This window comes from Bactrocera oleae, chromosome 5 (genome assembly GCF_042242935.1).
Source record: "Bactrocera oleae isolate idBacOlea1 chromosome 5, idBacOlea1, whole genome shotgun sequence".
NCBI classification, from domain to species: Eukaryota; Metazoa; Arthropoda; class Insecta; order Diptera; family Tephritidae; genus Bactrocera; species Bactrocera oleae.
Genome location: NC_091539.1, coordinates 39,119,810 through 39,139,865, shown reverse-complemented (window position 1 = coordinate 39,139,865; position 20,056 = coordinate 39,119,810). Strand labels below are relative to the sequence as shown.

The 20,056-nt window shown below is 34.4% G+C and overlaps 1 protein-coding gene across 1 annotated transcript; it reads left to right on the top strand.

Moving 5' to 3' along the window:
- Positions 1–18,113: 18,113 nt before the first annotated feature.
- On the top strand, positions 18,114–18,764 carry COX6CL (Cytochrome c oxidase subunit 6C-like). The gene is made up of 2 exons (XM_014233549.3): positions 18,114–18,500; positions 18,567–18,764. The coding sequence occupies exons 1-2, from the start codon at positions 18,313–18,315 to the stop codon at positions 18,685–18,687; spliced, it is 309 nt and encodes a 102-aa protein (XP_014089024.1). The 5' UTR covers positions 18,114–18,312; the 3' UTR covers positions 18,688–18,764.
- The last annotated feature ends 1,292 nt before the right edge of the window (positions 18,765–20,056 follow it).

Here is a 20,056-nt window from a genome sequence, read left to right as displayed (position 1 = left end):
TCACCGAAAGCAGAGAGTTTATTCATAAGATTAGTAGTTTTATCGAAAGTTTTAAAAAATAAAGCTGGATTATACAGGGTTTTCCAATAAGAGTGATATGATTAAAAAAACAAAAACTAATTGTTAAGGAAATGCTAATGCTTTTTATTTAAAGTGAAGTACAATCAATTAAGTTCTGACTATAACTTCATTCAAATGGCCTCCACGACTTCTTTTTCATGAACGAATTCGAGTTACCTTCTTTTTACTAGGACTTTTTCTACTAAATCAAGTCGTATATCATGAATAGCACGTTCAATATTGACTTCTTAAGCTTGAAGGAAGTCTGGTTTATTGCTTAATACTAATGACATCAAACAGTCCCACATAAAGTAGTCTAATGGCGTTAAATTACACGTTCTTGGAGGCCATTCATTGTCACAATTTCTTGAAATGATCGAATCTCCAAACTTTTTTCGCAATAATTCGGTTGTTGCATGTGCTGTGTGGCACGTAGCCCCGTCTTGTTCGAAGCAGATGTTGTCAAGATCAACTTCTTCCAATTGCGACCATAAAAAGTTAGTTATCATCTATCTATACAGCTCTCCATTGACAGTAACGAGGTCACCAGCAGCCATGTTTGATGGTTCGCGAGTACTTACTACACGTTCAATATTTATCGTACAAGAATTTATTCGTATTTTCGAAGAAAATTTCTATAAACTGGTTTATTTACTATTTGTTCTATTTTTTTGGACAATTTTCTAAAAGGTGTTGCAAAAAAACGAAGAAATGAGTGTTCGGCTTTGAATAAAAAAAACCAAAGACATCACGGCACATGCTCCAATTTACCAGATCTTTGAAAATGTTAAATTCTAATATAAATGTAAAAAAATAATATTTTTTAATTAAAACCACACGATTATAAAATAGGCTAAAAGTTCTATTTTTATCGCGCTATTCACTATCCGCAATTCGCATTTCAAAATATATAAATATTTTGTGGTATGGATCGCGATCCATGATTATTTCATACTTACTTGTAATATTCAATTGCGGCAGTAAATATTGACATGTAGCAGCGCCTAATATTCTCCGAAAAAGAGTTCATTCTTTGAATTTGCGAAAAATTGGTTAAAAAGGGATTATACAATACTGGTTGGTGTATTGTAGTTGTAACCAAATCTTAGCCAAATTAAATAATATGAAACTAAAATCGAGGTTGTCTTCGTATGACACATACTGATTGGAGTCCAAACTAAGTGGTGTCAAGATTCAATAATGAAACAGAGATTTATTAGGATTACTACGGCATTAAAAATTTTGAATACCAGCTGATACTACTAAAAATGTTAATGGACACATCAAACTAATGATCATTACAATTTGCGTATGCAAAAGCTCTCCACAATGCAGATACCGAGGAACCTCAGAATTTTCCAAACCTACTGTGGCACCAAATTAAGTAAAACGTTGACATAATTGTTTTAATAGGATTTGGATAGGTTCCGCAAGCCCTACATTAACAGGATCTGGCTCCAGCGCCTTTTTTCAGCGCTCAAGCTTAAGAAAATAATTAGTAATAAAAATCAAATTTTACCAAAAGTGGTTTTCTTCACAATAATACGAATTGATTTTACCCAAAATGTTGGCCGTTTTTGTTTTGCCGATCGGATCATTTGTGTCCGAGTAATCCCTTAAGCAAATTTGAAATATACATTACGTTCAAAAAGTAGCGTTTTTCCTTTGCACAATAAATTGGCGCACAACTCTTTTTATGTTTATTTAACAATGACGCTAACAATTCAACATTTATTCAAAGGAGTATTATAAATTATGTTGTAACATATTTTAACTTATATAAAATAAGATTCGATGTCACTCAAGTCCATAGACCTTTTTATATGACATTTATTCATTTTTAATCGAACAATGTATTGTACATAATGCCCATTTCCATGCCTTTTTAACCAACCTTTATAAATTTTTGTTATTTCTTTAAAGTTTCGTTCGAATTTCACAATAAAACATGGCATGGAAAAGTTTTCAATCACCTCGTCTCCCACTTAAATGTCTAGTCTGCACCCACATTTTTTATATTTATATATATCGAAATCTACTGAACCAGTATGTATGTATCTACATACCTTTTAGTATCCCTATCGATTATGCCCACTAGGTACTAAAGAGTCTGGTGCTCATTGTTTGTTTGATTTTCCACACACATTGCAATCTCCACTTATCCGCTCTTACAGCTTAGTTTTTCCATTTACTGTATTAAAACTATAGTTGCTGTTGTTTATTTTTTTTTTTTTACTATGCACTCTCATTTGTTGGTGCTAATCAAACAATATTAATACCACTCACGCAATGTAGCCGAGCAGCATGCCATTCAACAACAATGATAAAACCAAACAAATACTTTGCGAAAACTTTTATAGTTGTCCAACACGATTCGCTACTTCAGACCTGCTTTACAAGACGATTGCGTTCCATGTCGACTCGTTTTTAGCACCGTTATTTGTAACGTATGTTTGTTCATATGGAGGACACGCACGTTCGCTGTAGGTATGCGTGGGGGAAAATTGCATATTTGTATGTGTGTGGTTTTATGTTTCAGCTTTAATTTATGCTCAAAAAGTTCTAGTATCTTATGTTGCTATTTTGTTTCAAGCTCGGACGTGATTTGCAGCAGAAAACAAATATTTTTCGCACTAAAAACAATAAGAACGGAGCTTGCTCAAAGGAGAGATATTAGATTAAAGCTATTTGAGAGACAAAAGCTGTCCACGCACGCTGTTTGAACTTTGTGTTCTTTAAACAAATTTATATAAGAGGGCAACGGCAACATAATATTATTGAAGTGGTAAGGCCTCTTACCTTTCTAATGCGATTATTAGGTGGACCGGCACTCTTCCAGTTTTGGCGAACTTACATCAACAACAACTACAGATTAGATGAACTTAATAACAGTAGCTATAAATCTGACGTTAATCGTGTCGAGGTCAAGTGATTCATGGTATGGAGCTACTACGAGTATTACTGCAACTTCAATATAACTCACACTATTAAGTAAATCGATAATTATAAAGTAATCAAGTTCAATAGTATAAGTTATTCGTTTTTTACTTTTGAGACTCATATGGTGATAGAAGCATATCCAAGGTTATATATTTGTATTGAAAATAGGCGAAAATGGATTGTATTGACCCTTATTAGAAGACATTATCTAAAAATATTTAAAAATCTATATATCTACATATATACTTAGTCCTGGCATAATATATATATTTTTTTAATTAATTTTATTTAATAATTAAATGGTCACCTTTTGCTTTTACAAAAGGTCTCAAATTATTCGGCCATTGATATTGGTATCTACGATGCGATTTTTTAAGACCCTCCTCTGTACGATATTCGACAGGACATGATCTCCAACTCTGATCACGAACTATAGTCCAATGAATTGAAATCTTGACTTCCAGGAAAGTTGCTTTTGAGCCACTGCTGGGTGGTTTTTGCCTTATGTGCAGGAGAAGAATCTTGCAGAAAAATCGAATTTTCTCCATCGAAAAGAGTATTGGTTAACTACTTTACCACGTGTTCCAAAACATCTCTCTGGTACACTTTTGACCCTTTTTCACAGAAGTAAAGTGTAACGCTTTTACAGGAGACACACTACCAAACCGTTACGGCAGCTGGAGGGTGACCACGTAGAACTCTTTGAATAAATAACATTTTTTTACCTCGAGCCACTGAAGAAGCCGAATTGATCTGGTCGATATATCCATTTCCCTTTAGATAATTTTCTGTTTTCTTAACGTGGAACTGAGCCACCACAATGAGAGTCAAATGAACTATAAGCGTCAACATAACTTATATATAGGAAATTAGTTTTTTCTTGATTAGCCTTTTCTTTAGTCCTCTTACATTGTACGGTAAACATCGACTTTTCTTCTAGGTATTGGACCATGCTTTTTTCGAAGCTTCGACATTGACCACTTGTAGCATCTGACATACTACTAGCTCGACCGAGAAATGATATACAACATTAAAATTAGAGGAGAGTTTTCTTTTCTTTGTAGGTTACGTACCATAACACAGGTCAACAAAAAAAAATTGTTTGCCCATGTATTTTACTTAATATATATATTCTGGCAATATAAACAAATACATAAGGGAAAAGACGATTACCAACCGAAAATACTTCTTTTTTAAGCAATTATAGCCATTCAAATATTTTTAATTTTCGCGTCCATACAATGTCAGCCTTCGCGCGCTGTTGCCGTCGAAATATATATTTTTTCGGTGAATTTATTAAAATAAGAGATAAAAAGTATGATTTAAGTAAAAATGAAGTTTTCACAGACTGTTATTTTTGCACTGTTAACCCACTCAAGGGTAGAAATTCAAAGGAAACATCCCGATCTGCCATTGACATCCGCTCCAATACCACAGAAAAAAATCCTGTTCCTTTGTTGGAAAATCAACTACCCCCTCCTTACAGCCATCCATTACGGATTTCTTCCATATCCACACATTCCGCATTCCTTTTGGAATCTGAACCAAAAATACCAAGCCTCATCAACTTTAAGATTTCAATTATTTAATAAGAGACTTAAATTTGTCGAACAATAAAGGAAATTTTTTAGCATCGCGGTTAAAACAATGGAACTGATTTTTATCGAGTCGAAATTTTCCATTTTCTGTTTTTATACTCTCGCAACCTGTTGCTACAGAGTATAATAGTTTTGTTCACCTAACGGTTGTTTGTATCACCTAAAATTAATCGAGTTAGATATAGGGTTATATATATATAAATGATCAGGATGAAGAGACGAGTTGAAATCCGGGTGACTGTCTGTCCGTCCGTCCGTCTGTCCGTCCGTCCGTCTGTCCGTCCGTCCGTGCAAGCTCTAACTTGAGTAAAAATTGAGATATCTTTATGAAACTTGGTAGACATGTTTCATGGTACCGTAAGATGGTTGGTATTGCAGATGGGCGTAATCGGACCACTGCCACGCCCACAAAACGCCATTAATCAAAAACAAATAACTTGCCATAACTAAGCTCCGCAATAAGATACAAGACTGTTATTTGGTACACAGGATCACATTAGGGAGGGGCATCTGCAGTTAAAATTTTTTTTTTAAAAGTGGGCGTGGTCCCGCCTCTAATAGGTTTAATGTGCATATCTCCTAAACCGCTAATGCTATAATAACAAAATTCACTGGAAGCAAATGTTTTTAGCACTTCTATTGACGGTGTGAAAATAGTTGAAATCGGGTGGCAACTCCGCCCACTCCCCATATAACGGTACTGTTAAAAACTACCTAAAGCGCGATAAATCAAGCACTAAACACGCCAGAGACATTAAATTTTATCTCTGAGATGGTATAAGATGACTTTATAGGAACCGCGTTCAAAATTAGACAGTGGGCGTGGCACAGCCCACTTTTAGGTGAAAACCCATATCTTGAGATCTGCTTAACCGATTTCAACCAAATTCGGTGCATAACGTTCTTTTCATGTTTCTATGTCATAGTGCAAAAATGGGCGAAATCGGACTACAACCACGCTTACTTCCCATGTAACACCATTTTCAATTCCATCTGATTCTTTCACTTTCCGCTATGCAAATCAGGTAACAATGATTATATCGGGGTAAAACTTTGCGTGAATAATGCAATTAAAGTATGCCACCTTGCGGCCAAAAATTGTCTAAATCGAACCAAAACTGTTCAAACCCCTAAGTACTAAATATATGGACCCCATTGCCTATAGTTGACCTTCTACCGAAAATATCAGTCAATCCACAAAGAAATCTCAAACGAGTATACCATTTGACTTTGCGAGAGTATAAAATGTTCGGTTACATCCGAACTTAGCCCTTCCTTACTTGTTTATTTTTATTCTTATTCAACGGGCCATAAAATCAGATATGTGTAACGCGTGCGCAAAAACGCTGTAGACTGGTGTAATTAATAACGACGTTTGCAATAAGCTCAATTTTGAAATTTGAAAACAAATTTTTCAAAATTTAACTTCCGAAATCAGAGAATTTACTTTTTTACTTACTAAATCGCTCCAAAAAAATGTGCATGGTCCAATACCCAGCCGAGCGTTGTACAATCTTGTCTATTAATCTCTACATGTATTTTACTGATCGGTGAAAAGTAGAAGACCTATTTAAATTCTGTTATAATAATGATGATGACAGCCGAGTAGTAGTCAAGGGTTCCCAGTACCCTTAAGCAACATTATAACATAAAAAAGCTCTCTCAGCTTTTTACGCTCTCGCGCTCTTGTGCTCTCTTCTGCTAGATTTTTAAGTTAAGAAACGCCTTTCCAGCAGAAACTTGGCTGGCTAGTAAAGTTTAGCCGTTCGGAAACAAACTCTGTAATTATTGAAGGGATTTTGTTGTTGCAAAATATTTGACAATTATTCAATTCCGGACACGACCGCTTCGTAGGGAGCCAACTGGGCCTATTAGCGGCGCTGCACTTTATTTCTTAACATTAACTCTCCTTCCATGCGGGACGCCACTCAGCCAGGATTTTTTTCTAACACTTACATTTTTAGATTCTTAATGACCAAATCGAATAACTCAAAAAGTTATATAAATCCAAAGTAAAAATAGAGAGTTATTACACAGGCGGCATTTTAATTATTATGCTGTCGAGACATTTCTGGTGGATAATTATATGTTCTGTAAAGTCGTAGTACATTATTTTATTTTATAATCTATAGTATGCGCCAATATTTTCCAACTTGGGTTACATAATTCGCGTTTGAGTAAGGATCCCTAACTTTTTTGAAAATATAATATAGCCTTTATTCATCGGAGAGTGTAGCTTTCAAAAGGTGAAAGATATTTTCAAATCCGTCAAGTATGTTAGTATCGGTTAGTTACAGAGCTTGTGGCAGGAAAAAGGACACCGTAAAATCCTTTAGCCGTTTAGAGTTTACTTAGTAATTGTAGTATCCACCTTTAAAAAATTGCATCGAAGAAACATATGTGCTAGGAATAGTACAAGTAATTAAAGGCCGATATATGTGTTGTTGTAGCTTTGCAAACAGATTTTGAACATAAAACTAACTTTGCGACAGAGTTTTCTTTAAAGCCGCATCAAAATGGATCCGTAAGTTCCCGTTCTTGAGTTTTCTTGTCGAGCGAATTTTATAAGGCATACGACGATTACGTTCTTTTTGAAAAGACGGAGTCGCTATGAAAATTGTTCCGAACGATGTTCCAAGTCACATAATTCAATCAACGACGTGTCGAATGTTACTTAAATTACGTTATCTAGATAGGTCTATATGCGATGCGATCTACTGTTTTTGGTTTTGCTGTATTTAGTGAGTACTGTTTCTTGGCATTTTCGCCATACTTTCAGGTTGAGTATACCTTAACAGACTTCTCTAAAACATATGATAGCGAACTGAATACAATTTTTAATCAAAAATTAATTCGTCGCAAACTTCGGATGTTGTCTGGTCTCATACTGGGAATGAGAGATGACTTCCATATCCTTCCAGTTTCAGGGATAACATAAATAAAGAGTTTTCCTACATTCATATCATTTGCCAATTAGCCTTCAAAATGATAACCGAAGCTACGTAGATCATTTAACTTTTGTTACGATTCTCACATATTCTCGATCTTCTGCCAACTATTTACTGAATATTGGGTCAACAGAAGGACGTTCAGCGGTATTTGCTGATCAAAAGTTTGGCTGTGCTCAACCTAAGCCTCAATCTTACCTCGAAACAGTTTATTTAACTAAAACAAGTGTCTGAAAAGAGAATCAAATGTCAACTGCACTTTCAAGGCATCATATTAGCTCAAGGCTAAAGGCATAAGCGATTGACAGCCATACAATATTCTTAACAATAGCACCACTACTATATGAAAGCAACTTTCCAACCAAATTTTCCGTCGAATGCTGCCGCATTTCAAAAACTTTTCGACTTCCCAATATTCAAATCGAGTAAAAGTTTCGATTCGAATATTACGCTCAGCAACTGCACTGAATTGAAAAAATATACAGGCCGAAGACACAGAAAGACCAAGTGCATTTTAATCTAATCGTTATTTGAAAAGTACTTTTGACTTTTCAATGCATTTTATATATTGCTTTCGTTTTTATGTTGTTGCTTGTGTTTTTTGCACAGCGAATTCCAACGACAGATTTTGCTCAACAAAGTTTGCCGAATAACTAGGAACGGACAAAAAACGTCTTTGACTCGCTTAAACAAATGCGAATATTTGCCTTTACATGCACACAGCTATGCGCCTAAAAGTATGCAATGCTGCGTGAGTTAAACAACTCAACAGCAGAGATTTCTTATTTTTTCAGCAATTGAATATACAAAAGTTAATATGCCTAGGAATTGACACAATGACGTTGGCAGATTTAAATATGTGAAATGTGTGTACGGAAATCTATAGTTACATATGTCCATTAGGATGGCACTAAAAATAACAAGTGGCGATCTTACACCCTAAAAGTTTGCTACAATAGCTGGTTATGAAAGGAACGCTTATATTAAGGAGTTATATACACTTACAAGTTAGAAAACATGCGTTTTCTATTGCGTTCAATAGTCATTTCGTTTAATAAATAAATAAAATAAAAGTGCATTTATAGAACTTAAATTAATATCCTTCATTTTACTAATACACTTTAATAGTCGCTGATTCGTTTCGAAAATTTATGGATTCCCTTGATCAGTAGCCGATCTCGAGGAGGACCTTCGAAAAAATCTGCCTGGCGGTGAGATGTTGCAACAGAGAGTATAATATTGTTCACCTAACGGTTGTTTGTATCACGTAAAACTATTCGAGTTAGATAAATGATCAGAATGACGAGGCGAATTTAATTCCGAGTGACTGTCGGTCTGTCTGTCCAACCGTGCAAGCGGTAACTTGAGTCGAAATTAAAATATCTTGATAAAATTTCGTGCAGGTCTTCGCTGGACCTGGGGTTGGCATTGTCAGAATCGCTCTAGTGCCGTTAAACGAAAACATATAAAGTGACATAATAGGCGCAATCGGACCAAAACCACGCCTACTTTCCACTAAATTTTCAATTTCATTCGATTTTTCCACTTTACCGTATACAAATCAAGCACCGATGAATATATTGGGATAAAAGTTTACACAAAAAGTGCATTTACTTGTAGGTAAGATATCCCAAGTATAAAATGTATCATGATCGGATCATATAATATAATATATTTAATAATATATCATGTAGGATATTTAATAAGATACCAAACATGATTGTAATCCTTTCACCCTTTCGTCATAATGCATGTTGAATTTATGCGCAACATTCCTTAATATAAAGTTTTCCCAACACCTATTTCCAATACCACTTATTTCCCCGGCTTTGATCCTTGTAAGTTGCAATAATATAAAATGTTCGGTTTTACCCGAATTCAGCTCTTCTTTACTTGTTCTGTTCACAATTTTCTCATATCCAAATAGCAAAACGCCTTAATATAACTACGAATAGTAACAGATAATGACCCAAGGACTAGTAAAAATTTTGATTTTTAACAAAATGGCGATTTTCCAACTATTTTCAAACAAAGTAATATCCAGATGAACATATCTCGTACACAACATTTTTCTTCATAAATCTAAGAACCACCCTACCATAAGCATGCACATTTAACCGTACATGTCGTTTGCTAACAAAAAGCAAAAATGTTTGCAAAACTTTAGAGACTTACAAGCGGAACCCCTTCTTCACACATATTCGAAATTGACATATGACTGTGTGTTTCGGCAGCGAAAAACAGTTATAAAAACAATTTCAAAACTTTTTAAGTGGTCTTAAAAATTTTCTCTGACGTTTTTCTACAATTTCTCACAACTTTTTCTTAGGCTACAAGCAAACCGCGTTTCACTGCACTTCACATACCTATGTATCCTACCATATGTCAAGTCATAGTCGCTGCTAGCGGCCTCAAAGATTAATCTCTTAATAATTTATTTGTTGACAACTTTAAAGTCGGATCAACAGCCGAGGTTTTCATGTGTATACTCCACATACACCATACTTTCCACCCACACGCTTGCTCACTAACCGTTACAGTTTGACGCTCCACTCTCTTCACTCCAACATAAACATGTAAGCCAAGAGTTACCAGCATTGTCGAGTTGCATCGCAATTCGTATTGATTTTTGTAACTGCTTGGCTTTCTTTTTCCAAAAAAATAAAAATAAATTGAATTTTACAAATTTGTTAAAACAAAAATCTTTGATGATTTTCCTTCTTCAATGAATATTAGTAGTTGTGCGAATTTTCTTACTCTACTCTCTCCCCTTCTCTCATTTTCTTTTCACGGTGCTGGAATTGCTTGCAATTTCAAGCCAAGTGTTTGGTTGTCAACATTTTTTTAGAAATTTTTGTTAAGTTGTATTTGTTCAATTTGTTTGATTGGTTTGATTTGTTGATGGCACTTACGACATTTGTTCGAAAATAGTTTTTATTTGTTGTATGTTGTACGGCGGAAATTTGCATTTACTTCAACTAACAGTAGATAAGTAGTCGAAGTTAGCTTTACTCATCAAGTAAATATTTGACAAATCTATAAAGAACGTGAAAAAATCTGAAATGCGCCTAAAAAAGCTTTAAAACACAGGCTTTTTAAATTATTTTTACTCGAGATTTATTGAATAATTTGAAATTAAAATTTACCATTTGTGGAAAAAGTTAAGGATTTTAGTACGATTAGAAATAATTTTTATATATAATATATAATAAAAAGAAAGCAACAAAGGCATAAAAGCAAATTGCGTTTCCAGTGCTAATACAGACTGAAGAAGGAAAACCTCACAATTAGTGGGAACTAACTTCGGTTGCGCCGAAGCTGGAATATTCTTCATTTAAAAAAAATTTAAACAATAATTCAAATAAATAAGTTTTCGCCACAAAGATTTGATTTTCTTTTTTCAGTTTGTATGGCAGCGATATGCTATAGTGGTACGATATTGTCGGTTCCGACAAACTTTTTAAGTAGAAAAGGACGCTTGCAAAATTTCAGTTTGATATCACAAAAACTGAGAGACTAGTTCGCGCATATACAGACGAACAGACGGAAATGGCCAAATCAACTCAGCTTATCACGCGGTTCATTTATGCATATATATATATACATATATACATATAATATAATGTTTTGATCAAAATTAGCAATACACCTAGAAGAGAACTCTAAGCATTTGTTTACGCGTATGTAGAAGATACTCTCCAATCTGCATAGCGAGTTCAGCAGAGAAATACATGAAGTCATGGAGAACAAAAAAAAACGTTAGCTTCTGCTGTATCGAATTGACAAATACAAGATATACCTTACAGGAATCTGATTTTGATCAAACAGTTTGAATGGCAGCTATATGCTATAGCGACTTTATCTGAATAATTTCTTCACTATTGTCTTAAACAATAATCCTTGCTAAATTTCATATACATATCTCGTCAAATGAAAAAACTTTCCATACAAGCTTTGATTCCAGGCATCTATGTACAATGGTTGTCCGATATCGGTGGTTCCGACAAATGAGCAGAAATGACGTGTACAAAATTTCGGATAGATATCTATTGTATATCAGTTCAAGTACATATAGATAGACAAACGGACAGACGGACATGGCTAAATTGACTCAGCTAGTCACGTTTATTATTTATATAAATATTATTTTATAGGGTTTCCGACGTTTCTTTCTAGATGTTACAAACTTCGTGGCAAAATTGATATATCCTAATCAGAGCATAAAAATGTTAAAATGTGTAAAAAACAATATCGTAGCATCTTGTCAGATGGTAGCTAAAATGATGATAAAAGTTGGACTGTGACATAAAAAGCATAGATATACAAGTATATATATTGACAACTTGAGCTGGTTCCACTTAAAGTTTTTCAATTGAAGGACTTACTGATGCGCTTTTATGAAGGGCTTGCTCAAGTAATCAACAATGAAAATAATTCCTGACCTAAGCAAAGATACGAGGGCTGCTATATAGCTGGCTGGCCTAGGCAACACTAAGCGTTGCCAGGTGCAATCTGACATTTCCATTGGAAAGTTTGACATTTTTTAGCATAACATCACTCAGAACGTTTTGTCATTTAATCGTGAATTGTTTTATTTACAGGGATTTAAAAAATTCATCTCGGCCAAAAAATGGAATTAACTCGTGAACATTTTCTTGCGATCATTTTTCACAACTTTCGACGTGGATTATCACGACAAGAGTGCATCGATGAACTAAAATCTTTGTATGGCTATGAAGCACCATCCTATAGCACTGTGAAAAACTGGTACAACCAATTCAATCGTGGCCGACGCTCGCTCAAAGGCGAATTCCGTGAAGATCGTCCAAAAACAGCCGTTGTGCCAGAAAACATCGATGCCGTACGTGAACTGATAATGCAATACTGTCATGTAACATACCTTAAGATAGAGACATGCCTATGCATTTCTCCCACCAGCATACATAAAAAAGGTTTGTTCTCGTTGGATCCCGCACAATTTGACAATCGCTCAAAAAAAGCTCGTGTGGATTGGTGTAAAGAAATGCTGAAAAAATACGATCGCGGTGCTTCAAAAGACGAATCATGGATCTATGCGTATGAGCCCGAAACAAAACAGCAATCGACAGAAAAAAAAAAACATTTTCGTTGATAAATATTCGTATTTTCATTATTAGGCCAGAAATATATATAGCAGCCCTCGTATATCGAAATTATCCTCGAAAGAGTCATGTTATTATTTTAGCAGGCTATAAATCTTTTCCGAAAACTACATAAACACAGTTCGAAAGAATAGCAAAATTCTTGATTTCGGTTATCGAAAAATAAAGTCAAAATTCATGCCCAATTGTCTGCTCTACCTCATATGCATTATCTCTCGATAGTAGTAAACGTTTAGGCATACAAAGAACATTTCCAAAAATTGTCAGCCAAAGGCATTTTCACTTTCATGGTTATCGCACATTAAGGGTACAACAACCACATTCTTGATTTGGCGGTGCTTACAAAATCACCTTTAAATTGCATCTTGTAAGTAGGTGAAGATGTGTATAGTACACTCATGAATTGTGTGTTTTCGGTTTTGGATTACTACAACGCTATGATCACCTGAAATTGGAAGCTTGCCTGTTTAAACACACTTACTACACGAAGTAGTAGCCCCTGCAGGAAACAAAATCATGCAGAACATATCTACTACCATAGAGTTGTATCTGACTTACAGTATTCTAAATTCTAGTGAATTATTTTCAAGAGTTATATAAACCAATCAGTATGCCGATATATACCGATTATGGGGTCTAAGAAAATTATTATATCTTTTTTTATAATATCTCCACTATATGTATACCTCAACCATATATGTATATGCCTCAACCAGAATACTAATATTAATGACATTTATTAATAGGTAAATACCAGTTTTTTATGGAATATACACTATACTTGTACTATATAGCATAAGGTTAACAATCTTATAAAAGATAAGCATCTACAGAGTAGATATCACTCATTTGGGTATATACAGTAAAAAGTCTACAAGCAAGAAGGAAAGTGAATTATTTATTATACGGGGCCTAGGCCGATATATAAACAATAGAACTCATTTTACAATATTTGTTTTAGGTATATATCAGATAGACCTCTATATATGAATATATTGACCGACATAATCCATTTCAGTTACACACTTATATCACCGCTGTTATTAAACTTGGTTTTAGATTAAGTCATGCAACAAACTTATGTGAAAACAGAGGCATATCTTGGGGTTTAAGCGGTTAATGAAGATTTGGATTATGTGTACTAAAATAAAATTGTTTCATTCAAGCGTGAATTTTGTTGTCCTGTATGTCTGCGAGACGTGGGAAAATTACAGCATATATTTTATAAACGCTGTCATTTTGTGTTATCATCAATCCTCTGCATCGACGTCAAATAGCTGCCGTTACATATCCAAATATAAGGCCGAAAATGGAAATGGATTGGACATACTTTGCGAAAACCACATGGTGGGAAGATGAAGGACTGCAAAAAAACTGTAATTTGTGGAGAAATATAAAATTACTAGCGTTAGATGCATCTGATTATTATTAGTTTATTGAGACCCTGTTCAAGAAACGGATTTTTATGTTGTTATTATGTTCCTCTACTCTCGAAATAGTCGAAGAATTATAATTATTGGGAAAAATTTACTCAATTTTATGTTAAATATGTCCCAAATGAGACACCCCGTTTTTGGCACATTGATTTTTAAACACAAATAATAGCAGGCTCCTGATTTTCTTGAAAAACTTAATTTCCTACTTATATTTTATGTATATTTTTCCTGCTGAGTACCTTTTCCGCGGCATATCATACTTATGTTGCTTTTTGGTGTGCAAGCGAACACCGAATCCTTAGCTGAGCCAAAGATACCAAGCAACGACAAATCTCTTTCGCATCATTTCACTTGGAGTCAGTCCAAATAAACTGTGGCAAGCCCATATGGATATAGCCAGCGTAAGCTGAAGTGACTTCCACACGTACGCACACACACATTTGTATACTAATGCATACCAGTGCACTCTTAAAGGTAACGAAACTTTAAAATCAAATGAAATTTTCCACATCGCACAACGAAAGCACCAACCGAAAGTGGTACTGATGTGGCTGCCACCACAGCAGGCAACTGCAAAACTTTACTACAATATGCAGCTGCAGCTGTTATTGTTGATGTTGCAGTTGTCACCTTGCCTTACCGACGGTAGCTTGAAATCAGCTGCGGCAAACAATTCGCCTGGAAATTGTTGTGGAAAAGTTTTTCGTTGCAACGAAACTGAAAACAAAAACGAACACAAAAGCAAAAACGCAAGCAACATTTTCGAAATAAACAACAACACAAGCGAAACTGTAAACTACAACAACAATTTGGTGCAGCCTCTCAAGCAACCTTGACAACAACAAAAGTTAATAACCCGCCACCATAGCAACAAAACTTCGCAAACACAACTGTAACTTGCTTTTAGAAAAAAAAAACAAAAAAAATATGGCAACGACCATTAGAAATAAAAGCGCAACCTAACTTGTAACTCGCACGGCTACAGTTTGTTCAACTTATAAGACAACAACAACGAATACAACAAACAGCAGGTAATTTTATGCAGCCCCTTCGACCGGCCCATGTTGGGCTTCTGACGTGGTACCTTCAGAGGCAGATCATTGTCATGTACTGACAAGATTATTGTCGAGATTAGAAGATGTTACTGAAGTTGCTCTTATTTAAAGGATACAAATTTACATAACCAGTTCATAGCTGGAGAAATCCAGTGTTAATATAAAAGCTCACAAAAGTAGAAAAGCACACGTAACTGAAAGAAAGTTCACCCTTTAATAAAGCTTACAGCTTTGCGATGCAGCTACAGGAGGAGCTATGTATTTTCAAGTGTCTGGCCTGTGTACACGAAGTGCAGCAATGGTATATAGAGATGCTTCATTTTACACGATATTTTATATATTTTATTTATTAAATCAGAAATTATTGAACTACTTACTTAGGCAGGAAACAGGTATGTACAAAAAAAATAATTTTTTATTAGAAACTTTTATTAAAACTTTACACTTATTAGTTTTTTAGAAATACCTACAGGTGGCAGTTGCTAGCCTTGAATCAATTTTTTAAACAAGGAAGGTGCTGTGATTAACAGCGTAACAGTAAAAAATGGCAGTTGATCAATAATACATCCTAAGGGCGTCAGTATCAGCAAACCCTGATTTCGAGAGCTTGTTTCATGAAATACTTTTTTAGATATCGAAAAGAGTTTTATGGTTAAAGTAAGAACCCACTTTTGTCAGGAAATCTTAACCAGCCACTAATTTTAAAACATCAAAGGAGTATAAAAATGTAAATCTAAAGACTGTCAAATTTTTGAGTATTTTCTCCTTTATTAGATATTAGCATTTAAGCAATATCCGAAAGTAGATTAAAACTCGGCAAAAGTATATTTTATTACAACTGAGAACGGTTAACACCTGTGAGCAAAAACTTGTATCAATTAAAAACAAACCTTTTAAGGGGCTAAGTCCACTTGCAAGTCAGATATTGTGAATTTTCTTGAAAATTCATTTTACTTAATAAATAATTAAAATAAAAGTAGATTCTGTAAACCAATTTACTTTTATGATCCGTGATTCATTTTGAAAATTTTTGGAATTCCTTGATTGCGTAGCCACTTTACCGGAGGATCTTCGGAAAATGTAACAGTATGTGAGGAAGATTTTTTTATTTTAAAGGGGTACTCTAGTCTAGATATTAAAAAAATCAGTTTTTTTATATCGTCAAAGTTTAACTATTCAATTGTTTTCGTAGGTATATGGAGCCTAACAGAAATATTGACTCGATTTTACCCATTTTATGTCCACATATTTGATGTCTGGGTTTTTGAAAAGTTATACTTCAATTTCGACAATTTTTGGGAGTAAGATTAAATACCTTGAGTACACAATTTGTGCAAAGTTTTACTCTAATAACTTTATTGATGAATAAATAAAATCAGATGGAATTGCAAAGTTTGTTATATGGAAAGTAGACGTTCCATAGTGTACAGCTGTGGATAACCTCAAACACCCAATTTGGTTGAAATTGGTCAATTAGTTCTTGAGATATAGGATTTCACCTAAAAGCGGGCGGTGCCACGGTATGTTAAGAAATGTTAAAGAATCTTCTTCTTAGCAACTTTGGTTCAGTTAGCTTCAGTGGTTTAGAAGACATGTACCTTTAACCATTTAGAGGGCGAGGCCGTGACCACTTTAAAGAAATATTTAGTCTACAAGTGCCTCTCACTACTACGATCCCCTGCACCAAATTACAGTTTTGGATCTTAATTTAAAGCTTAGTTACGACACTTTATAATTTCATCAAGATATCTCAATTTTTTATTACGTTACAGATGGACGGACAGATATCCAGATTTCAACTCGTATCAAAAAAAAAATTTTTTATTCACAAGTAGATATAACTACTAAAATCATATACGCAGCTATTTAGAATGGTTTAGTGCAATAGTATAAATAAGAGTTAAGAAGGAAATTTGCTGTGGTCTTGTGTTTTTGCTTCCGAGTAAGCGCTGAGTGGACAACCACAAAAATTATTACATAATTACACAATATAATAAAAATTATAAAAAGGCCTTGGGACTGTTTCTAAACATTGTATAATAATTTAATAAAAAATTATTTTTTACAGTTTGTTTTCGTACATATCCGGGAACAATCCAAACGCATAATATATGAAGAATACACCCTGAGAGCATTTTTTATAAAATATATGTGTTTGAATTTGCACATTTATATCCTATTTTTATAGAGAGGTCCTATGCCTTTTACTTATATCAATCGATTTCATAACTTTTCACTTATGCACTCCAAAGCCAACTGAACTGAGGGAGCTTGAAATATAATTTTGTGGAAAGTGAGTATTTTAGTATGGTTGCTGTCCGATTTTGCCTAAAATTGCGGTCCTAAAAATGTTCGGTCTATTCATTACGCCTCATGAGTTTTAAGATAATGTTTTTTGGTAGAGCAATCCATTTACCGAGCAGACTACTATTGTTAGAAAAGTACTTATTTATAGGAATGATTTGCACATCTAACCACCACTTCATCGACACGCACTTCGATAAAATCATCTTCCTCATTTTTTGACGTTTACGCTTGCGCAGACAGACGGACTTACGATCGGAATTAACGGCATACATATGTATTATATAATATTATATTATTACATAAGCTGACAACAAAAGTAAAGACTTCCACTAATAACACATGGAACAAAAGAACTAACTTACCTACGAACACTCCAATACAATGGTGAAGATTCTGAAATTATATAGAAACACAATACATTAGATTAAAATTTGGTGTTATGCATTTACGCAATTATATAAGCAAGTAAATGTATGAAAACATACAAAACTTATTTATGACCGAAGTATACTGTAGAGATTAAGTATGAGACTCACACCCTTTTGCTGAGGGGGTTAGAATTTTTGATTTTATTTCTACTTTAAAAACAAAAAAAGCAAAAAAAAACTCTAACGACACTTGTCGCCTTAGTATTTGACAACTGAAAACCCAACAAAAAAAAAATTCAGAAAATTTATTTCTGTTTTAAAATTTTTTTCAAACTCGCTTAGAGAAATTTCGCTATAAAAACGTGTTTTTGAAATCAATATAAATAGATTTCATTAAAAATCAATTGATTCTCATTGTTGTGCTGCTCGTTGGTACTCGGTAATTCAATTCCGGAAAATATGTCGAGTACCGCGAAGTCTTCGAAAGCAAAGCCACCTCCAAAGCTGCCGCCGCGGCTTTTCTTTAATCATCGTCAGATGGCGCTGCGTAACATTGGAGTTGCAGTGGCCTCTGCCCTGTTCGCTGCTATGACTTTCAACATACTCCATAACAAGCCACGCAAGAAGAAGTATCGCGACTTTTACAGGTCTGTCTTATATAATATCTGCTGGTTTATATTATATATAAAGAATGATTTTTTTCCTGAACGTAGCAATTACGACCCGCAGAAGTCATTTATGCGCATGGCAGAAGGCGGCTATTTACACGGCTGCCCACCTTGTTCTTTGAAGGAAGACGACGAAAATGATGCCGATAAGAAGAAGAAAAAGTAAATGTAAAACAAGTTTCCTAAGGAAGGGCGTATTATATTAAATGCCTATGAAATATAGTAGTTTTATAAAAAAAAACATCTGTTTTAAATTTTGATTGATGTTGCGTTTTATATTCCGGGATTTTACAACTCAGAACTTTATCGTAAAGTTTGATTTCTGATATACAATTTGTCAATCGCTCAAAAACAGGCTATTGTCGATTGGTCGAGAGAAATATTATGAGCTCGAAAGTATGGTAAACAGCAATCGACTGTATGGGTGTTTCCAGTTGAGCCGAATCCTACAAAGTCGTTCGCGCACGAAGCACTTCCAAGCAAGTGGTTGCATATATTTTTGGAAAAACTGGACATGTCGCAACCACACCACTAGAAAAACTCAGAACAGTAAATTTTGAGTGGTACACAACCATTTGTTTGCCAATTAATTTCAAAGACCTCAAGAAAACAAACCGCCGAAGACGGGTCACTCTTCACCACGACAACGCGAGCTCTCTCACATCGACTGCAACAACTGAACATTAAATCATCAATTTGATCAGTCATCCACCGTATAGTCCTGACTTGACACCGAATGTCCTTTTTTTATTCTGGTTCGTAAAAAACAAATAAGAACCAACGTTTTTCGACACCTGAAGAGGCGGTTACTGCGTTCAGAATGCATGTTTTAGAAATACTTCAATCAGAGTGGCAAAAGTGCTTCGACAATTAGTTCAAACGCATGCAAAAGGGTAAAGACCTTAATGGAGAATATTTTGAAAAAATATAAAGCTAATTTCGATGATTAATATTTGTTTTAGTTCTCTAATCTCGAAATATAAAAGGCAATCCTCGTATAAGTAAATATACGTAACATGCTTTGTTGTCGAGTTAGCGGTTGAAACCAACGATTTTACAGATGGCAACTCTAAACTTTTCTAAATTCTTTTAGTTTGACAATGCGGCATTTTTTTACTTTATTATTATGTACTTCACATTCTCGAGCATATATGCAGTGGTGGTTTGACTCAGTTATATTGGGTACTACAAGTATATGCAAATTATGAATGAATTATGCCGCATAAGCAAAGTTGCAAGCAAAAGTTGTGTTGATAATTTAATCTGGTTTTAATTTCGTATGAAAATATATGTATTGTACAATGTATAGTAATGGATAAATAATATTGGTGGCCTGTAGTAATCGTGTTTATTATTGAACCGCTGGTGATATTGCGTGAAGTCTGATAAAACTATAACCTTATTTTCTCATTCATATGATGTATTTTTTATTTAAAATTTTCAATCAGATGGCAACCCTTTCAAAAGTATTTATAAAAAAGTTTTGTTTAGTTAGATTTTTTTTTAATAATAAGTTTTATTTAGAATCTGACAAT

Excerpts from the sequence above, each read along its gene's own strand:
- COX6CL (XM_014233549.3), top strand. The coding sequence starts at position 18,313 with ATGTCGAGTACCGCGAAGTCTTCGAAAGCAAAGCCACCTCCAAAGCTG. Across the intron at positions 18,501-18,566 it reads AAGTATCGCGACTTTTACAG|CAATTACGACCCGCAGAAGT; the intron begins GTCTGTCTTATA and ends TCCTGAACGTAG.